The 22,484-nt window shown below is 35.5% G+C and overlaps 1 protein-coding gene across 1 annotated transcript in view; it reads right to left on the bottom strand.

Moving 5' to 3' along the window:
* Window positions 1-2,935: 2,935 nt before the first annotated feature.
* LOC150086403 (telomere length regulation protein TEL2 homolog) overlaps window positions 2,936-22,484 on the bottom strand; it is an 81,648-nt gene continuing 62,099 nt past the window's right edge. Inside the window, exons 18-21 of the mRNA XM_090371301.1 lie at window positions 17,500-17,564; window positions 16,519-16,634; window positions 10,204-10,286; window positions 2,936-3,043 (exon numbers count right to left, since the gene is read on the bottom strand). Of these exons, the coding sequence (XP_090227427.1) occupies window positions 3,020-3,043; window positions 10,204-10,286; window positions 16,519-16,634; window positions 17,500-17,564 (288 nt within the window). The 3' untranslated portion in view covers window positions 2,936-3,019. The remainder of the gene's footprint in view (window positions 3,044-10,203; window positions 10,287-16,518; window positions 16,635-17,499; window positions 17,565-22,484) is intronic.

The following is a 22,484-nucleotide window of genomic DNA, read 5'->3' on the forward strand; positions in this document are numbered from 1 at the left end:
GTTTTTGTAGTACTGTCATCCAAGCCCGAGGCGGGATTCGAACCCACGACCTTTAGGTTGCCAGGCAGGCACTTTACTCACCCGGCTAGCCCGGTCGGCCCAACAGTAGTAATAGTTGCAATTGCTCCATCGGAAGTAAAATCTGCTGAATTGCATTCTAGTGTCACTCAACCCATTAGCTTTCTCCTTATTAGTCTGGTTTTCAAAAAAAGAAGCAGTCTTAGGGGAATGCCATGTCTCTCTCTCTCCCCTCCCCCAAACTTGAAGAGTTTAAAATCATATCCAACCAAAGTTATGGCACATGTGTAGGGTGAGGGGGGATATTCGATGGGGGGATTTCCATCTACTATCCTGAAAAATACGGCAACCATTCAAACTATAATTAATCTGTTCATAAATCATGTTTATGGTTTGACCCAAGGCAAATTTGCATGAGAGGCCACGAATGAGAGTATTATTTTGGTCTACCATTAATATCATGCTAAAAGAAGAGTTAAAAAGTAGTGTTATTTCTTAGACCTTATTTCCTGAAATACTATTGAATGAAAATTAGATGAAATAACCAGGGAATGAACGTGCACAGAGTTCTCATAAGTCAAAGTCCTGTCCGTGTCTTTTGTTTTAAATTTCTGTTGTTCACAACATGAATCTGTGAAATAAAAGAATGATTATAACTACAAAACATTTAATTTGGATAAAGTTTTGCTGAAATATTGCCCTCTGTTATTATTGCGGATAAGCTTAGAATCTTTACTATATTAAAATTTCAACAATTTGGCAATAAGAATTTGCAGTATACTTCATGAAATTCTAGGTGAATAAAGATTCTAATCAGTTTATGTGATTTGTAATAACAATTGTCAAGTTTTTTTTCCAAAGCTATTAGGGTCTTTAAGAACTTGTATTAGTACAATGCTTTTCAATTTTCATTTAAATTTACTTCACAATTCTATTTGCTGATGTGAGTTAACAGCATTATGTACCAGCTACCTACAGGAATTAGCATTACTGATAAAAAAAAAATCAACAGTGATTTAGCCACTTTATGACAAACATTTGCAATCTATTGTAAAATTGACCTGAGCACTAATTTCAGAGAAAAGAAATGAAAAAGATTATTCCTCACCAATTTCCATTTATCAATGAAATTTCCCAGATTTCAAAGATTTCTAGACCATATTGGGTTAAAAATGTATGGTTGAGAATGTATTTATAACAAAAAATCTGATGTAATAATGGGAATGTTATGCATTTTGTTTGATTATGCTGGGTAATAATTTTTTATGATATACTCATTTTGCACTACTACTTTATACTCAATTATATTTAAAATTTAACAACAGCTCAGTTATATAAAAAAAAAAACATTATAAGAGATAACTGATTGTCAAAATTAAGCAATATAAACGATATCACCAATATCTGCACCCAGTTAATACAAGAGGTGCACAATCAAGATATAAGAATACTTATTTTCTCAGTATTATAAATATCAGCAACTATAAAAATACCCCTAGTTTTTTTATGTGCATGAGTCAGCAGGAAGAAATTTTAAACAAAGTTCCTCTAATATATATACAATATAACAGATATTTGTATCATATGTGCATAGTATTGGTAAAAATATCTCCCCCATGAAATTCTGCTTTTTTTTTTAACACTTTCAATGTTAAAATATTATGTCGCATACCTGAGATGCCAATAAACTTGCAAACCTGTACTGGCACTGTATGGTTGATCAAAATGCTATATGAAGTGCTTGAGGTAGGTGGTATCAGTGAAAATAAAATATCTCCTGAGAAAATAAAAGTAATTTTGTTTAGATTTGTGATTGACCTTAGTGACTCCTGGTCCAGTTTGATACTGATTAGCAGCAAGAAACTTGCAGCCACCATTTGACAATGCTGTTAGATTAGGAACAAAAAAAGTCCCAGAGAAAATAAAGTGTTTTTGTGAGACACAAGAGGAGGCTGGGGATCTCTAAGATTTTTCTCAATATCTTTCTAGTTCAGTCCAGCCATAATTAGGGGCAAGAAACTTCAGGCCATCAGGTGGTGTCAGCAGATTAGTAGTGGTAAAACTGAGACTTCTCTTTGGCAGATTTAACTGTGACTAGAAAATGCTTTCTTATGATTAATCCAAGAAACCTATTATTGTTGTCATCTTCATTTAGTTTTTGATGCTGGCAGCCTGCAGCATCCATTTTTCTTGTAGACACAATACATTTTCATAAAAAAAAGTTCTAACTTCAAATTATAAATTGTTATTTTATACCTTTACTAGTAAACGAAACAACAAACTCACCAACCATGGCAGAACTGATAATGCCATGTTAAACAATGATTATATAGAAAGCATCAATTGGTATTTGTGGCATGGCAGGGTTAAACTCATGGCTGTCATATGGCAGTGCCAGCAGTGAAGGAGTTAAAACTAATAGTGCTGCTAATTTGGAAGAAAGAGTTTGACTTAATGCAGTGCATGAAGTCAGAATGGGATTAGCCTTTTGTTCTTGAAATAGATTTTTTCCCCATGGAAAGATAAATAATTCTGAAAGCAAAAGGAAAAATTTTTAGTTCTTAGTTCTTTTCCAAATATAGGAGAATGTTTTAGGGAGAAAAGGAGGGGGGAGGTGCAGATGTTATTTTTCCAATTCTCTAACTTGCTGTATTTGTGATGTGTTATTTGTATAAACAAGTTTGTAATAATTTAATAAAAGTATATTTATTAAGATTTTGGAAATTTGATTGAGCAGTCACTACACTTATTATCCAGTCTCTACCTCTAATTTTTTTTTAGTGACTAACAAAATATACTGAAAACTGTTACTACAGCAGTATACAGCAAGCAAGCAAGTCAAATGATTTTATTTTACACCATGTACAAATATATAATATTATATTACACGAATACATACAGCACCAATTTACTGCAACCTCTGTGAAGTATTCAAAACATTCAAATGCAAATTTATTTACACAATGAAAAGATGCTAAACATTTTTCTTATGCAACTTGCTTCATAAGCCACACTGTTCAAGTTCCTATATAAAAAAGAAAAATAATTATCAACAAAATCTGTGTACGTATGTATGTACACAGACACAGAGTTATAAAGTGAAAATGTCAGAATTATTGGAATGACCATAAAATTAACAATATAAGCCTTAACATATGAAGTTGACAAATAAAATTGTTGCAAAAAGAAAATCATTCAGCAAACCCTGCAAGCATACATTAAAACATATACTAAACGTATTAAAAAAAATAAAGCATTTCATGGAAATAAAAGGCTCCTCTTGGAATTACTTTTCCAAGAAATGTACCTGTCCAAAAACTAAGCAACAATTTTTAGCATTAAACTTTCTTGGTGGGAATTTTTTTCCCCTCTGATAACAGCTGTGAAATTGTCAAAATTTTTTCAGAATTAAGCCTAATTCCTTGTAACATTAAACAAAAATTCAAGAGGTTTCATTTACAAAATAATCAAGGGAGTAAGGATATAAAACATGTAAAGAAGAGTAGTATGTTATACTAACAAAAATAAATAAAATAAAAGATGCAACTTCATGTGGTATTCCAATTGATTTTACACAGTGCATAAGGCCATTCAATGCCTCCTGTGGTGTTCTGCCAAAAGGATGTCAGAAGGATTTTGACAAATCTTGATGCTAAGAAAGTTCCAGATCCTGATGGTATTTCTCCACTTGCTCCCAAAACCTGAACTTATTTCTGTTCTCTGTCGCCTTTTTTCACTTTCTTATTCCAAAGGTATTTTTCGTTTTGCTTGGAAATTTGCTCATATCCAGTTCTTAAAAAGGGTGACAAAACACTCCCATACAATTATCGTCCCATTGCAATTACTTCTACTCTTTCTAAAGTAATGGAGAAATCAATTAATCACCAACTCTTAAACTATCTATAAACCTTCCATCTGATCAACAATTGCCAATATGGATTCCGCTAATGTCGATCCACTGGTGGTATTCTGGCTTATGTTACCTATTTATGGACAAATTCAATGAAAAAGTTTGGTGAAACACAAGCAGTTGCTCTTAACATCTCAAAGGCTTTCAATCGTGTTTGGCATAAAGGTCTTCTAAACAAGCTTCCATCTTATGGTTTGCCAACTGTTTTTTGTAATATTATATCTAGTTTTCTCTCTGGCCTCTCACTGAGGGTGATGGTAGATGGTTCTCTGTCTTCTAACTTCTCTACTAATGCTGGCGTTCCCCAAGGTCCAGTTCTTTCTCCCACTCTTTTCCTCATGTATATTAATGACCTTCTTCCACTGACCGGAAATCCTATCCAGAGTTTTTCTGATGGTAGCACACATTGCATTCCACTTTCCAATTTGAAAAATCTTGCCCTGCTCAATCAGCTTCAACTTCTCGAATATCCGCTACCAATTCCTTAAATGCCGATCTCCAGGTAATTCTCCAGTGGGGCAAAGACAACTTAGTTGATTTCAATCCTTCTAAAACTCAGTCTTGTCTTATATCTCACAAAAAGGATTCTTCTGCTCCTATGCTTATCTTTGGCGACACTCCGATTTCTAGGCAAAATGATATACAGGTAGTTCTTGCTTTACAAGTTCCCGGGTTTACAAGTTTTTTCCCCACAAGTATCAACAAAATCGAAAATATGAACATTAATCGCAAAAAATGAATGTTAAACGTTCATAAATACCACATTTCAACCCACGTGCATAGCTATACTATAGTGTACCCCACTTTACAATATTAATCAGTTCCAGAGACGCCATCATATTGTGAACCCAATAACACATTGTTTTTTAATTCGTTTAATTTGTTTCAAGATCTCAGAAGTTGAAATTTTCGCTGTATCACTAAGCTATTTATTTCTCTAAAATGTTATTTTAGAGCCTTAAAGTCATGGGTGTGACCTTAAGGCCATATAAAAGGTCGTGAGCGTGGTTTGTAAATTGTATTAGTTACCAATTAAAATCATTAAAATGCACTACACTTTCATCATTATCATATGTTCTGTTATACGAATCAATTTTAAATGCCTTTGTAATATTTTTTAAAGCACATTTCTGGAAGTCTCGACCATAAAACAATAAAAACAATTTGCACTTTCCGGTTTATTGGGCTTTTCTGTTACTGCACGCAGGTAGTAAACTCGATGTTAGTGCATTTGTGAAAATATTGATAGCTGGAATTGTGTGGTTTTTTTACGTTATTATGGTGAAATGTGTTTCTCCTTTACTGAAATCTTCAATCGTATAAAAAACATAAACACATTTTCAATTAAAAAATTATAATTTAATCATAAAAAATTTATAATTAAAAGAGAAGATTATCTTGGAAACAAATGCCTCTTGAAAATTTCTGAAGAAGATGACTCCTTGTGCAACAAATGAACGAGTGCCGAGCCAATAATGAGAGATCAATGAGTGTACATTTAGTCGATGATGACGATGAATAAACATTCTTTAACATTTATAAGTCGTAAAAAATTTCTCTATTATTATAATTTGCTTGATTTTACAGGCTATGTTTTCATTTCTTTTGATTGATCAATCATTGTTTAAACATAAACTAATTAGCTAACTAATTTCATTGTTGAGAACGTAACCTCTATTTTTAACCTTATTTCTACGAGAAATAAATTCCCGCTTTATGAGTGCGCGCTAGGAATGAATTGACTTGTAAAGTTGAGAACTACCTGTATCTTTTTTGGGGATTACCCTGACTTCTAATCTCTCTTGGCACAAGCATATTACAAATATTGCTTCCTCTGCATCTAAAAAACTTGGTTTTCTCTTTCACTCTTGGTGTTTCTTTTCTTCCAAGCAGCTGTTCACTCTGTACAAATCGCAAATCTGCCCTACCATGGAATATTGTTCCCACATCTGGGGGTGGGGGCAAAACCTCTCTAAGGCTTCTAGATTCCATTCAGAAGATGGCAGTTAGGTTAATTAATGACTCATCCCTAACAGAGTCTCTCCACTCTCTGTATCATAGATGTACTGTTTCTGCTGAATGCCTTTTCGACAGATACTTCCATGGGCACTATTCTTCTGAATTGGCTTCTATAATTCCCACTCTCTCTTTCAAAACAGTCCGAACATGCGCCGCCGCCGCCACCACCACCAGCCAACATCCATTTACTGTCCAACTTCAAACTCACAGAACCAACTTTTCATCTTCCCCATTTATTCATTCAACTGCCATTTTCTGGAACAACCTTCCTTCATACATAATTGCTGAAAATTACAGTCTACAGAAGTTCAAGTGTAATGTCAACAAATATTTTCTTTCGTCTTCCCAACCTCCAACCTATGTATTGTACTAAGTACTACAGGTTCTAATACCTCTCGTGTTTGGGGTTTTCATAAAAAAAAACAAACTTGCCAACTGTTCAAAATGTCCTGCATCTCTTCTGATGAATAACTATCAAAGTACACTTCTGTTTCTCCATTAGATATCTGATTTATTCTATTATCATTGGAACTATAGGCAAAATATAACTGTAACCATTCTTCAACAGTCTATACACCATTTTAAAATTTACTATTTACCCTCAACTTGTTTATGAAGTTTAAGTGCTTGAATTAATTTTTCTGAAGCCACTTAGTATAACTCTCTTCCTTCAAAAATGTATAATCAGTTTTATATAGAATTTAGAACTGGTATTACCATTCCTTGTTCAAAAAAGTGTCAAAACTAGTATAATCAGATGTGGCAGAACACAGCACAAGTGCCCCCCAAAAATAAAATAAAAATAAATAATATATATATATATATACACACACTGTGCTGCCACTTTATTAGGTACACCTACCTAGTAACGTGTTGAGCCTCCTTTAGCAACAGCCTGAATTCGTCTAGGCATGGATTGAACAAGGTGCTGAAAACATGCAGGAATGGAGTACCATGCAGACACGAGTATGTTATGCAGTTCCTTGAGATTCAACGGAGGTGTAGGCCTGCAGCAAACAGCCCTTTCCAGTTCATCCCAAAGATGTTCAAACAGGATTGAATTCCGCAGATTGAGCGGGCCACTGCAGCAAAGAAAAGTCATTGTCATGTTCCTGGAACCATTCCATAATGATTCGGCGTTTGTGCACCGCTGCATTATCCTGCTGGAAGTAACCATTTGACCGAGGATAAACTGTCAACATGAACGGATGCACTTGGTCAGCAACGATGTTTAGGTACAATGTGGCATTCAGACATGAATCAATGGGTATCAATGGACCCAACATGTGCCAAGAAAACATTCCTCACACCATAACACTGCCCCACCACCTTGCACAGTAGTCGTCAGACATGATAGGTCCATGGATTCATGTTGTTTTCACCAAATTCTGAGCCTTCCATTAAGATGATGCACCAAGAACTTCGACTCGTCAGACCAAGCAAATGTTTTCCAATCCTCGATACTCCAGTGCTGGTGTTGCTGTGCTCCCAGGAGGCATGCCCTCTTGTTCTGCATTGATAACAAGGTATGTGATGTGGCCGTTGGCTGTTGTAGCCCATTTGCGACAATGTGTGACTAGTGGTCCGTTGTGATATTTTGTTCCGCACACCAAGGTTGTATTCTGATGTGATGTGCGACATTGTGGCCTGTCTGTTTGCTTGCACAATTCTAGTCATCCTCCTCTGACCTCTCTCACAACAAGCGATTTTCTTCCACAGGAGTGCCGTTGAGAGGATGTTTTCTGTTCGTTGCACCATTCTTGAAACTGTGGTGCATGAAAAGTTCAGGAGAACTGCCATTTCAGAGATGCTTTGTCCAGCACATCTTGCACCTACTACTATGCCACATTCGAAGTCCGTTAGATCACTCCTTTTCTCCATTCTTGCTATGGTTTGTACGCCTAACTAATACTACAAAGGTTGTTCTGCTGCATTTATATTCACAACTATGGTCATGTGACTTGCAATGTTGTGGGATAAATCAATTGTGTGCACAGAAGGGGTGTACCTAATAAAGTGGCAGTGCAGTGTATATATATTAAAAAGTTTAAAAAATTTATAATCATATTTTAGCATTCCTTCAATACAACTTTGATCTTCAATCGGCATCACTCATTGTATTAGATTTGGAGCAGTTTGACAATAAACTGCCAACTCAAGACAGGTGAAAGCAGTGCACAGCACCTGGCTCACATTTTTATACTGGCCTCATGCTTGTGATAAAAGTTCAGAGGTAGTAGTAGTAGTGGCATGTGATGCAAGAAAGCAAGTGTATGAGCTTATGCAACATCAGCCAAAAAAAAAAAAAAAAAAAAAAAAATCACACCATTCCCTCCAAATGCCTGTCCAGTTCCTCCTTAAATTTTATTCAACCTATCAACTTCCACAACGACAGATGGAAGTTTGTTCCAGCAATTAACCACCCGCTGGCTAAAGGCAAATTTCTGCACATCTATTCTACATCTGTCCTTTCTTAATTTGAATTTATGCCCCCTTAGGTTCGTAATCTGAACAAGTGGAAGGATCCCATCAGAATTCAGCGTGCTTAACCCATTCAAGGCCTTATACAACTCAATCAGATCACCGCACAGGTGCCTAGTCTCCACAGCCACTGCAATTTGCAGAACTTAAGCCTCTCTTGGTAAGAAGATCCCTTCATTCCAGTCACCAATCTTGTTGCCCTTCTCTGTACACGCTCAAGTAAATCTACATCCTTCGTAAAATGAGGCCTCCAGACCTGTACGCAGTACTCAAGGCGTGGCCTGACCATTGCCTTATACAGAGGGACAATCACTTCCTTCTCCCTGCTAGCAAAATTCCTATATATCATTGACAAAACCCCATGACCTGCCCTGGCAGCCTGTCTGCATTGCTCAGAAAACTTCATATCTGACTGCACAATTACTCCCAGGTCTTTTTCATTTTCTACCACCTTAAGTGCAGTACCACATAGTTGGTACTTTTCTCTCGGGTTACTTCTACCCATATGCAGTACTTTGCATTTGTCAAGGTTAAACTTTAGTTGCCACTTCTTAGCCCATCTGCCCAAATTATCTAGATCCTGTTGCAGTAGCACACTGCCATTACTGTCATTAACAACCCTGCCAACCTTTGTATCATCTGCAAACTTCGACATTAAGCCTGATATACCTTCATCAATATCATTGATAAATATACAAAACAACAGAGGACCCAACATCGAACCCTGTGTTGTTTTGTATATTTATCAATGCTATTGATGAAGGTATATCAGATTTTAGGTGCAAACGAAATAGGACCTTGTCTGTGAAGCATTTATGTTTTGATCATAATTATTATTATGTAGTATTTCATAAGCCAAAGGAAGTTAGGAACAAGAAGAAAAGGAAGAAACTATCTGTCTGTACCCTGCCCATAAAGTACTGTTTGAACTGGCCTTTGAATTTCTTCAGGCTGTCAATTTCAACTTCCACAAAGGCAACTTTTTCCAATAATTAATAATGAATTGAATAAAGGAAAACTTCCTAAAATCCATTCTGTAAAACTCTCTTTCTTAGTTTGAATTTGTTCCACCTGGTTCTAACAAAATTTAACACTGAAAATTTCATCTGCATTTTGCTATCCCCTGTCTCAGACCTATTAAACCTCAACAAGATCCCCTCTTAGGTATTTAGTTACAGCTCTGCAGTTTGCATATTCAAAGTTCCACTCTGGGTGCCCTTTTGCCAACCAATTTCAACAGGTATGTTGTCTGTCTTTATGCCTTTTCAAGCACTCGATGTCTTTTTTTTAAGTGTGGCCTCCAATATTCGACACAGTATTCCAAGTGCAGTTTTACAATTTCCTTATAGTTGGAATTATAAACTCTCTACTGCTCTAAGCATTGTAAAACCCAGAGCCAGTCCCAACTGCAAAAAAAAAAAAAAAACCAGGTCTCTCACGGTTGGATTTTTAAAGCGAGCTGTGTGCCATGCATTTAAAATGATTCATTTCATTTGCTTTATTATAAAAAAATGAAAAAAAAAATTAATGCAATACTGAAAAATAACATTACAAACTATATAAATAATGTCTTTATTTGAGAAATATATCAATGGCACAAGGATGCTATGCTGATTGTATATATATGTTTTTTGGCACAACTGCTTTTTTGTGAACATGTGCCTCCAATGTCATCTGAGTGATGACACATAAAAAAAAAAAAAAAAAAAAAAAAAAAAAACATCCCTTTAACTTAATAACGTTTAATTATTGCCAAGAATAGAAAGCATACTCACTGTTTTCATTACTCCATTAAAAATGTACAATGCTATTGTGGCTCTCTGAGCACATGATGACTGATCATCCTTTGAAATGATACCTACAAAGAAGAAAGATATATAGCCTTCATTTTATGTAGTTTGTTTCACCTAAGAGACCAAGATGATCCCATAACTATTATAATGATTTGCACTATTAATGACCTCCTCACTATCTTACTTTTTTTTTTTTTTTTTTTGTTAGTTGTTGGTACATCGGCTTCTGTGGCCATATTGCACCTCTCAAGGTTTTTGCATTTTTTCTGCTCTGATCCAAGTCCGAGGCGGGAGTCGAACCCGTGACCTTTGGATTGCCAGGCAGACACTTTACCCACTCGGCCTATTTTACTGCATCCACCTCATAATTCTACCTTTTATACTTTTTCCCCTTAATGTTTAATACCACTTTATTCAGCTTAATTGTGCCAGCGTTTTTCAGAGTATTATAACAAGCAATTCAATTTTATTTGCATTAATGAAGAAACCCATCTACAGTTAAGACAGAAGACTGTTACAAGCATCTACTCTATTACAGAAATCTGTTAAAAGCAGCATTAGAAGAAAACAACTTTTCAACTCAGACTGAAAACTTACATTACTGGTACCCAGTTTTCCATTATTTAATACAATCTAGCTTACATAAACCTAAATGCCGACCAGGCTGGCCGGGTGGGTAAAGTGCCTGCCTGGCAACCCAAAGGTTGTGGGTTCGAATCCCACCTCGGGCTTGGATCAAAGTACTGCAACAACCTTGGGAGGTGCATTATGGCCACAGAAGCCGATGCGCCAACAACTAACTAAAAAAAAAAAAAAACACCTAAATATTTACACAAAAAATCAGGAGTCCTTAAAAGTGCAAGTGTTAGTTTTCTAAATAATTCCAGAGATGATGACACCTTTAATTTTTATTTCTGTATGTAGGATATCCTCTTGGATTGTTTATAAAGATTTGCTGCACTCTGCTCGTTTTTCTCAATTGCACAATTATCACTTTGCTGCAATTGAAAAACATAATGCAATTAATTTGCCATCACATTCTAAGTCTTAAGTTAAAAAAAAATACATATGGGTATCAAGCATAGTAGCTCTCAGTGACATAGAGGGCGATTCATTCTGCTGTGTGATGTGGATGTCACACTCGAACCCCTGCTTATGTTGGTTCACACCTAGGTAGTCATTGTTTTTGATCTTGCACATGGGGATGTACTCAATGTTACAAAAAGTCCCACCATTGTAAAAACAGAGGATTTTTCTGTCACAGATCAACCATACTTTGTAAAAATTTGGCCCATGACTCTCAAGTGAGACCTAATGTTAGCTCTATCAACATTTTAGACTCCCACATAGTAGCAGCTACAGTTGGAAGAGTGTCTGTGAATGACAAATCTCTGGTTAGTCGCAGACATTCTTCCAAATGTGTCGTGATTGGGGGGGGGAACACACACACACACACGACTGATTAGTGACCATAAAATGAGTCCAAAATATGAAGATGTTGTGCATCTTTTTCGGATAAAAATTAATACTGGAAGAATGATAAAATCTATATTGATATCACTTTTAGATTTAAAAATTTTTAAGTTTCATTTAACTTGGATGCCTCCTTGTCAGACAAACAGCTTAAGCAGCTGTTTTAGTGCCTTTCTTTGTGAACCCAATTTTTTGGGATAACATTATCAAATAAAAATAATGTAAACCAAAATTGCAATGAAGAGAACTAAATTCTATATCACAACAGCAGTTTGGTACACTAAAATTCTGCTGATTATCCTTGCACAGATAACTTAAGAGTAATATCAACTTTTCTCATTATTTCCATTAGGTTTGCAATTGTGATACTTGTTACAAATGTGAAATATTCCTATTAACCTTTTCCAGAGGGAGTTCCATGAAAGTACATGGGCTCTGAGTCTAAGTTTTCTACTAGAGTGCCAGCTCTGTGGAGTGAATTTCTTCAATAAAATTTTGAAAATTCATAAAAATTAAAATTTGCACATAAATTGTTTTTAATATTAATTTGTTCATATTTTAACTTGGTTATATAGAGTGAAATTAGCTCTACATTAGAGTAAAATTACAAGTCAAAATAAAATCATTAAAAAAATTGAAAACAAAACAGAAAAATTCTTAAAAATTATAAAACAATTTATAAAACTCAGTATTACTTCTTTTTTTTGGTGTAAATACAATTTTTTTTTACATATATTTATCTATTTTTTGATTCAATTTCATCAGTTTTTTAATCTGAATTCTGGAGAATTTCAACTTTTGTAGGTCAAAATTGAACAACGATTAATAAGCATGATCTCTTCCTACAATTTTAGAATTTTGTACTGACATCTATAATAAATTGCATCTAAAATTACTTGGAAACACAGAAAATAAATGATAGCACATGTCAGAAGATTAAGACAATTCATAGATAAATAGACATATTTTAAATGTAAATTGGCGAAATAATGAGCACTTCAATCTGCATGAAGTGTAATCTGCTTTTAATTTCTTAAAGAATTAAAGATTATTCTCTGACATTTTGTGGCACTTCATGTGCCACTTCTTCAATGACTATAAAGTCAAGCAGAACTGGTATATTATGGTGAATTCATTAATACAGAGTTGTTAATTTGATTACACAATTCTTACTTGTTAATATTTAGCCTTTAGTTCTTAAATTCTGGGCGTCACAGTGAAACAAGTATATACAAGGACTGTGTTAGGGTAACTAAGAGTAGGAACAGGTGCATGTATATTTGCATGTACACCAATGCTAGGAGTATAGTTAATAAATTTGATGAGCTTGAAGTGCTAGTCAAGACATCAAAGGCAGATATTGTTGGTATATCAGAGACATGGTGTCACACAGATATTAGGAATGCAGAATTGGAATTTGGGGAGTACAATGTGTACAGAAAGGACAGACAGGGCAGGAAAGGAGGAGAGGTTATGCTGTTAGATATGAAACACAAAATCTAAGGAAGTGCATCCAATTGACATGGGTGGACAGTGCAATGTTGAGTCTGTTTGGTGTGACATAAGCACTGGAAAGGAAAAATGAGAGTAGGCCTAATGAATCTGATGAGTATAATGAGCAATTGTGCAGAAAAATAGACATTCTCAGGTAACTGATAAATTGAATGAGTATTTTGCATCTACATTCACACATGAGGAGTTATTCAAGGAGGAGAATGCCAGAAGTTCATTAAACTCTAACAGGGAGCTAAGTGATTTTGTAATAACTGAGAGCAAAATGGAAGAGAAATTGTTGAAGTTAAACATAAAAAAGGCACCTGGGGTGGACGGGATCTATCCAGTTATATTAAAGGAGGCAGCAAAGGAAGTAAGGAAACCCTGCCATAATTATGAGAGCTCCCTTGGACTCAGGGGAGGTCCACATGGACTGGAGGTGTGAAAATGTATCCCCAATTCACAAAGGGGGTTCAAAAGGTGACACAAGTAACTATAGATCTGTTAGTTTAACTTGTGTTCCAGGGAAAATAATGGAATCCCTGGAATTGCAGGATCATCTAGAGAAGACTGCAGTAATAGTTAAGACACAGCATGGGTTTGTTAAAGGGAAGTCTTGTCTGACCAATTTGATTGGATACTATGATGTGGTCACAAAGGTACTGAATGCCAAAAATAATTTTGATTCATATACAGTAAATCCCCACTATTTGTGGGGGTTATGTTGCTGAGAAATGCTGCCCATAGTAATAAAAGGGTTATGTTCCAAAGTATGAAATATATAAGAAAAACTAGTCTAAAATTTTGTCTATGTATGTATGATATGTACCTTCATAATATGACTATGTACATAGACAATACATAGTGAAATACAAGCATAAGGCATTGAAATGAAAATAAGAAGCAATTTAATATTAAATGTAATATTCATTAGAAATTCCAAACAAATCTTTCAAGCCAGCACCTTTGCTAGCTAAAAAATCTTATCCCGCCAGTTTTATCACCAGTTTAGCTAGTGTTGATAAAGGTGTTTTGCCTTTTCATGAATAATGAGTGAACTTAATGGAATTTTATTTTGAGTTCAGTCTTCTATCCATAGATTTAAAGCCTTTTCCATTTTTTTCTAATCAACATCACGAGTTACAGAGCAAATTTTTGAAGCAATTAGCACGTTTTCACGGACACTACGGTGGATTTTTTATTCCAATTTCTTGATTGATCGTACCATTGGCTCATTGATTTTATAATGTTTTGCCACAGACGAGACACTTTCACCATTATAAATTTTGTCTAATAACTCAATTTTACTCGTTAATGTCATCACCTCCTTTGATCTTTTCACAATTCCTTTGTTATTCTTAGCCATATTTTTGTAGGGGTTAGAAAAGAACTTGTCCACAATAAAGTCACTTTCTCTTACCGTTAACACACTCGAAAAAGTCTGTTTATAATAACACTGCAAAACGGTAGATTTTTCAATTTATCAATTTATAAATTTATCAATTTATAAATTGATAAATTTATAAATTTATTCAATTTATAAACATATAAATTAAAAACAAATGACGAAACCTTCCATGGCAAGTGCATAACACATACTGAACAAGGATTAGCGGGAAACATCCATGCTTGTGATTTTGTCACCCCTCTCCCCACACCCACTGAGCATTGTTTTGACAGGGAAAGATGATTTTAGCCACGCCCATGTTTTTTTATGGCGGAAAATGTTTATGGCGCTTTAACATTCACATCTTTTAAAGTTTCATTTTATATTAAATCAGCGACTGCAAATAGTGGGGGTTTACTGTACTTGGATTTCAGGAAAGCTTTTGATAATGCTGCACAGGGAAGACTGCTGTACAAATTGGAGGGGTAAGTTGCTACAATGGATAAAGGGATGGTTGATTAGAAGACGACAGAGAGTGGTAATCAATGGACATTGCTCTTTGCAGACAAATGTTATTAGTGGAGTTCAACAGTGTTTGGCCCATTGTTGTTTTGTATATTTATCAATGATATTGATGAAGGTATATCAGGTTTAATGTCCAAGTTTGCAGATTATACAAAGGTTGGTAGGGTTGTTAACGACAGTAAAGACAGTATGCTACTCCAACTGGATCTAGTTAAGTTGGGCAAAAGGTGAGAAGTGGCAACTGAAGTTTAACATTGACAAATATAAAGTACTGCATATGGGTAGCAATAACCCAAGAGAAACATACAACTGTGTGGTACTATACTCAGGGAAGTGGAAAGTGAAAAAGACCTGAGGGTAATTGTGCAGTCAAATATGAAGTTCGCTGAGCAGTGCAGATGGGCTGCCAGAACAGGTCATGGAGTTTTGTCAATGATATATAGGAATTTTGCTAGCAGGGACAGGGAGGTGATTATCCTGTTATACAAGGTAATGGTCAGGCCTCACTTAGAGTACTGTGTACAGGTCTGGATGCCTCATTGTAAGAAGGATGTAGAGCTGTTGGAATGAGCAAAGAGAAGAGCAACAAGGTTAGTGATAACTAGAATATTTGAAATGTATTTGAAACTACCTAACATAGGCACCTGCAAGGTGATCTGACTGAGGTGTATAAAGCCTTGAATGGTTTGAGCATGTTCAATGCTGATGGGATTCTTCGTCTTGCTCAGAATAATTGCCTGAGAGGGCATAAATTCAAATTGAGGAAAGACAGTTGTAGGATAGATGTGTACCTTTAACCAGCAGGTGGTTGATTGCTGGAACAATCTTCCATCTGTCATTGTGATGGAAGATTGCTGGAAGATTGTTCCAGCAATCTTCCATCTGCAATGACAGATGGAAGAAGCAGTTAATAGAAGAAGAAGAATCAGAAGAAGTTGATAGCTTAAACAGATTCAAGGCAGAACTAGACAAACATTTGGAGCGAGTGGATGGGCGAAATGAGAAGGGTGTGTGTGTGTGTTTTTTTTTTTTTTTTTTTTTTTTTTGGCTGATGCTATATAGTCTTGATTTTTTGCATCATATGCCCTTGCTAATGCTGATTTATAATAGAACATGAATTAGTCAACAGATATAATTTACCAGTTCTGCTGTCTCTGCAGTTATCACTATTCTTTACATTTCAAAGAATATTTGAAATGTATTTGAAACTACCTAACATACATACATACTCCTCAGGGCCCACACACAAAAAGTGTGTGTGTACTCAGAAAAGTTTTAAATACACTGTTCCTAATTAATTCTTTCTTATTTGCTCACTATATGACTTTCTTATATATCCATAACTATTATAACCATGTTCAACTGTATTTTACTGATTACACATTTTTTTAAAAAAATTTAGGATAAGGCATTCTTACCTAATAACCAATCCCGACATTCTAAAATCTCAGTCTGTAGGTCTGAGATTATAATTGATGGTGGAACACTTAATAAAACTGTACAAAAAGCAAATATTAATCCTTCATTCACAAACCTAATAAATAAAAGAGAACCCAATTAGTTTATAACATATTATAAATAAATACTAGAAAAATATATCTTTTTTCCAAAAAAAAAAAAAAAAGAGAAGTCTAATGATGGAAAATGACATAATTCTACTGTGTAAGGCAAAAATATTTGTACAAATTAATTTTATGAATTCAGTTGCCATACCTGATGATTCACTTTGTTTGGGAATCATTTTGGTTTATGCAGTGGAATGTGTGATGTTTCATTATAAGTTAACCTGCATATTTCTTTAGCCTTTAATGTGCTTATCAGCAGTTTTATTTTGGTATGGCTGTTTGAAGCAATTCATCTTGCTTCAAGCAGCCACTAAAATACTATGGGTTTGGTTGTCATTGACGTCTTGTGGCTTTTCCTTGAAGAAATGACACACCACTAGTTGTATTCTTCCTCCTTTTTTTTTATTTTATCCTTTCTTTTCTCTCATCAGTAAATTAATCTGAAATTTCTAAAAGAGATTCGAAACCTTTTAGCTTTTAGACTTGTAGAATGCCCACTGGTTACAGCCCTTCTCTGAATCTTTAGATATTTTTATTTATATATGTTTTCAGAGTACATTCAACCGTAGTCACAAAGAGGATTACCACATACAGCAAAATTGAATTCACACAAATATTTTTGCTTTTAAGCATTGGAAAATATCACCTTTCATTATAACTTGTTTATTTCTCCAACCTTAAACACAATTAACAGTAAAAAAGTTTGATATTCACTTAAATGAATATCTTATAACTTAAAAAAGTTAAAAAATATTCATTTAAAATTGGAATTTTGGAAACAAAAAAGGTGAAATGTGTAGTGAAGAGTTTAAAATACCAAAAAAATACACTTACGGATCAGTGTGATACTTTAGTGCCCAAATGAAATCCAAAAGAGCAGCTCCCATGTGTCTTGCAAGCTAGAATGTGAAGGAATTAAATGATTTCCAATGTTATTAGTATTAGGAAAAAAAATATAAAAAGCTTTTAACATTACTCTGATAAATAGACAACTTTTAATTATAGAAGGGTTTCAATGTATTTGGGCTAGTTTCAAATAAAATATAATCTCCAAAGAGGAGTATTTTGCAGTTTGTTCAGAGGAATGTTTCACATTCTTAGAGCTATTTCAGCAGTACCACCACTAAAACAGTTCTCAAAGAACAGGTGGATATTGTTAATTAGATCATGAAGGAAGCACCTTTATGAGAGACACCATGTGGTAATAGTACTGCTGAAATAGTGGTCAAGTGGTGATGCTATAAAATAAATATTCATTCGTATTTGCTATTGTTTTAAAATTTTTGGTTTTCAGAGATGACATAATTTTGGAGTTAGGTCAGTGTGTATGCCTTTGTATAATTTATCATCCATTATATTATTACAAAAGTGTATTCAGCTGTTGATCTGAAAAACTCAGAATAACTTGAGGTGTGGGGGAGAATAGTGCTTCGGCTCAGCTACAGTCTTGACTAAAGAAGTCTGAAAGGATATGAATGTGGACCTTTACAAATGAGTAGTAAGTGACAAACCCACTAAACTGTCATAAGGTATATTTATTTAGTGGAAGGCTGTTTATTTGAAAGAAACTCAGTGCATAGAAACAGGTAATTTAAAGTTGGCTAATGATGAAAAGGTAGTTATGAGAGAAACTAAAATCATATAAAAAGTCTTTTGTCTTTTTCACAAAATCAGGTTAGTAACATTGAACAGAACATTTACACTATTGTACATAAAATCTTTCCTTTACTTGTAAATTACTTGACTCCCTGCCTTGGACACTATGGACCTTTCAACTGTTACTTCTAGGCTATGGTACATTCAATAAAATTAACTTGTTCTTATTTTGACTTAACTGCCTAAAATTAGAGTGAAACTATTGGGATGAATTAAATCAAAATTTAAAAACAGATGAAAAAGAAAATCTGTCAGAATTATAATAATTAAAAAAAAAAAAAAAATAGTGAAAAAAAAATTTTTCTTTTGGTGCAGTAAAATCCTATATACAATTTATTTATGCAACATCATCATCAGCCATTTTCAATCCACTGCAGGATGAAGGCCTCTCCAGCAACTTTCCAGTTCCTTCTGTTTTGTGCAATGGCCATCCATTTGCTACCCACAAACTCATGAATTTCATCTGTCCATCTCTGTCATCTTCCAGGTTTTATTCTAGCTCCTCTTGGGTACCATTCTGTTATTTTCTTAGTCCATCTGTCATCTTGTCTTCGAGCTGTGTCTCCTGTCTAAGACCATTTTAGTTCTTTAGTTTTCATAAGAATGTCCTTTACTTGAGTTTGCTGCCTAATCCATGTGTTTCTCTTCTCATCTAACAGTGATTCCCAATATAATTCGTTCCATTCTTCGCTGTTTAGTTCTCAGCTTCTCTTCCATTCTTTTGGAGAGTGCCCAAGTTTCACTTCCATAAGTCATGGCAGGGAGTATATATTGGTTCATTATTTTACGTTTCAGACAAATTGGGATATTGCTTCTCAGTATGTGACTATATTTCCTGAATGCTATCCATCCAAAATTTATTCTTCTCTTGACTTCCAGTCATTTATCATTATTACAGCTAATGACTTGTCAAAGATAAGTACAAAAGTCTCCACCTTTTCAATTACTGCTGCTTCAATCTTTATATCCCTTTCTGTGACGAGTAGTTCATCATTACTTTTGTTTTAGCCATATTCATCTTCAGTCCAAAATCCTTACTAACTCTGCATAACTGATTAAGATTTTCCTCTAATTCTTTGGGATCTTGGCATAGCACCACAATGTCATCTGCAAATTGTAAATGGTTTAGGTACTCTCCATTCACATTGACTCCTTTCTGCAACCAGTCTAATCTTCTGAAAGCTTCCTCAAGGGCAGCAGTAAACAACTTCAGAGATATTGTGTCTCTTTGTCAAACTCCTTTTTCAATTTTAAATTTGTTACTGTCTTTGTCTAGTCTAATAAATGAGGTAGTGTTCTCATATATTTTCTTCAAAATCATAATATATGGGGTATCTAAGCCTAGTCTTTCCAGTGCCCAAAACATTGCCTTATACTGTATGGAGTCAAATGCCTTTTCATAATCCAAAAATGCTATGCATAATGGTGTTTTATATTCATTTGCTTTCTCCATTAGATGTGATATTATGTGAAGGTGATCCATAGTTGAGAATCCTGTCCTAAAACCAGCTTGCTCTTTCAGTTGATTCTCATCAAGTATTCTTTCTAATCTGTTAGTAATGACCCTTATGAACAACTTGTAGATGTGGGATAACAAGCTAATTGGTCTATAATTTCTAATTTCTGATTTCTCTCCTTTCTTATGCAGCAAAACTATAATTCCATTATTCCACTCATTAGGCGTCACACCTTTTCTAATGCATTTTGTGAAGAGTCTTGCCAGTTTTTGTGTCATGTCTCTTCCTCCCAATTTTAACAACTCTACAGTAACTTCATCTTCCCCTAGGGCTTTCTGATTCGTCAACTCATGTTCTACCTCATCAGGAAGGATATCGGGTATGTCACATGTGTTACTAATTTGTGATCCATCTTCCCCACTGCTGGCGTCATCCCCTCGCTCCTTGTATAATTCTCTATAGTAGTCTTCTGCTATTTGAATTATGCCTTCTCTGCCATTTATAAGTACACCATCGCTATTTTTAGTATCATTTATCTTTCTGTATTACTGCTCATGGCTGCTGATTTAAGTCCTTTGTTCCTTAATGCTTGTTCTACTTTTCTTGTGTTAAATCTTCTCATGTCCTTTCTGAGTCTCTTTCTAATGGCTTTGCATAACTCAGTATACTCAATTTTTCCTGTCAGTGTTTATCTTGCTCTTCATTTGTCGTCTTCGGTTCATCATGACAAGTGTTTCTTGACTAATTTTTTGTTCTTTGGATTTATTTTTACCTATAAGTTTCTTGGGCTTTATCACTTTCAAAAAGTTGTAATATTCTTCGTTGATACCTTGGTCCTGAGCAGTCTGCAGAAGGTCAAACTTGTTTTTTTAAGTTCCAGTGCATACTGCTTTTTCTCCTCTTCTGATGCAACATCACTTGATTCAATTTCAGCTTTTGTAGCCCAAACCAGACAAATGACAATGTGAGCTTCTCTTCAGATTTTCAAAGCTATTTGCTACAACCTGTTATAAACTCTATCTACAATTATTTGGAAGTACAGATTAGACATAGCAGCACCCAGTTGAAGATTTCTAGACAATTCTTATGTAATTGGACACATTATCTGAAATGACCTTCAAAATGTATATGTGTATACTCCACAAAGCACACACATGAAAATCACTTATATGTATGATGAATATATATATGTGCATTCACAGATAAAAAAAAAAATATATATATATATATATATATATATATATACACACACACACACACACACTGACGAGCCAAAACATTATGACCACCTACCTAATATGATGCTGGTCCTCCACGTGCAACCAAAACAGCTCGTACCCAGTGAGGCATGGACACTACAAGATTTCTAAAGTGTCTTGTGGTATCTGGTACCAACATGTGGCCAGCAGATCTTTTAACTCCTGTAAGGTCTGTGGTTGAGAAGCCGCAGATTGGAGTTGCTGTTCCAACACAAACCACAGATACTTGATGGGATTGATGTCTGGGGAATTTGGAGGTTAGGGCAATACCTGAAAGTCTTCCTCATGTTCTGCAAACCAGTTTTGAATAATCTGAGCAGTGTGGCATGGTGCATTATCCTCCTGAAAGATGGCACTGCTAGAGGGGAAGACCATTGCCATGAAAGGGTGTACCTGCTCAGCAATGACGTTTATGTAGGTGGTAGACATCAGAGTGCCCGGCACATGGATGACTGGACCTAGGGTATCCCAGCAGAACATCACCCAAAGCATGACTCCACCGCCACCAGCTTGTTTTTGTCCCACGGTGCATCCAGGCACCATCCCTTCCCCGGGTAAATGATGCACACATACCCAGCCGTCCACATGGTGTAACAGGAAACATGATTCATCAGACCAGGCGACCTTCTTCCAATCACTCAAGGTCCCGTTTCGATGCTCGAGTGCCAATTGTATACGCTGTCACCAGTGAACCGTGGTTAGCACGGGCACTCTGAGTGGTCTGAGGCTACTCAGCCCTATTTTCAGCAGGGTTCGATGACTCCCATCATCAACATTCCAATTACTGCCGAGTTGCACCACAGTTGCCTTTCTGTTGGCAGGTACCATCTGAGAGAGCCTTCGCTCACCTTGAGCATCAATGAGCCGTGGTCGTCCAACACCTCGCCAGCGGTTCATGGGGTTTCTTTCCTCAGACCACTTTTGGTAGGTACTAACCACAGCTGACTGTGAGCACCTCACCAGCCGTGCCGTTTAGGATATGCTCTGACCCAGTTGTCTGGCCATTACAATTTGGCTTTTGTCAAACTCATTTAAGTCTGCGGCCTTTCCCATCTGAAGAACAAGAGTAACAATGATTAACGGAGCTCAGTATCAGGTGTTTTTTATACCACATCCCAACCCACGCATGCACCATAGTTCATCTGCAGTTGCTTTGATTTGCATAACAACTTGCTGTTTGTAATGTTTCGGCTCATAAGTGTATATGTGTTATTTGTGAGGTTTTTGTATAAGTAATTTGTATGAAACTACTCGCCCATCTTGCAACTGGCTGCATAGATAGAGCTAGTAAGTATATATATATGTATATGAAATGTTGAAATGTATTATGGTTAAAAGCCATTGTCTGGCTGTTTAGCTAACGGGAGGTGAAATTAGGATAGAAATACACTCCTGCCCTCGTATTACACTAATAGCTCAGAGTGTGGAAGAATTTTAGTTGTAGGAA

This window comes from Mastigoproctus giganteus, chromosome 4 (genome assembly GCF_048544385.1).
Source record: "Mastigoproctus giganteus isolate SK-2022 chromosome 4, ASM4854438v1, whole genome shotgun sequence".
Classification (NCBI taxonomy): domain Eukaryota; kingdom Metazoa; phylum Arthropoda; class Arachnida; order Uropygi; family Thelyphonidae; genus Mastigoproctus; species Mastigoproctus giganteus.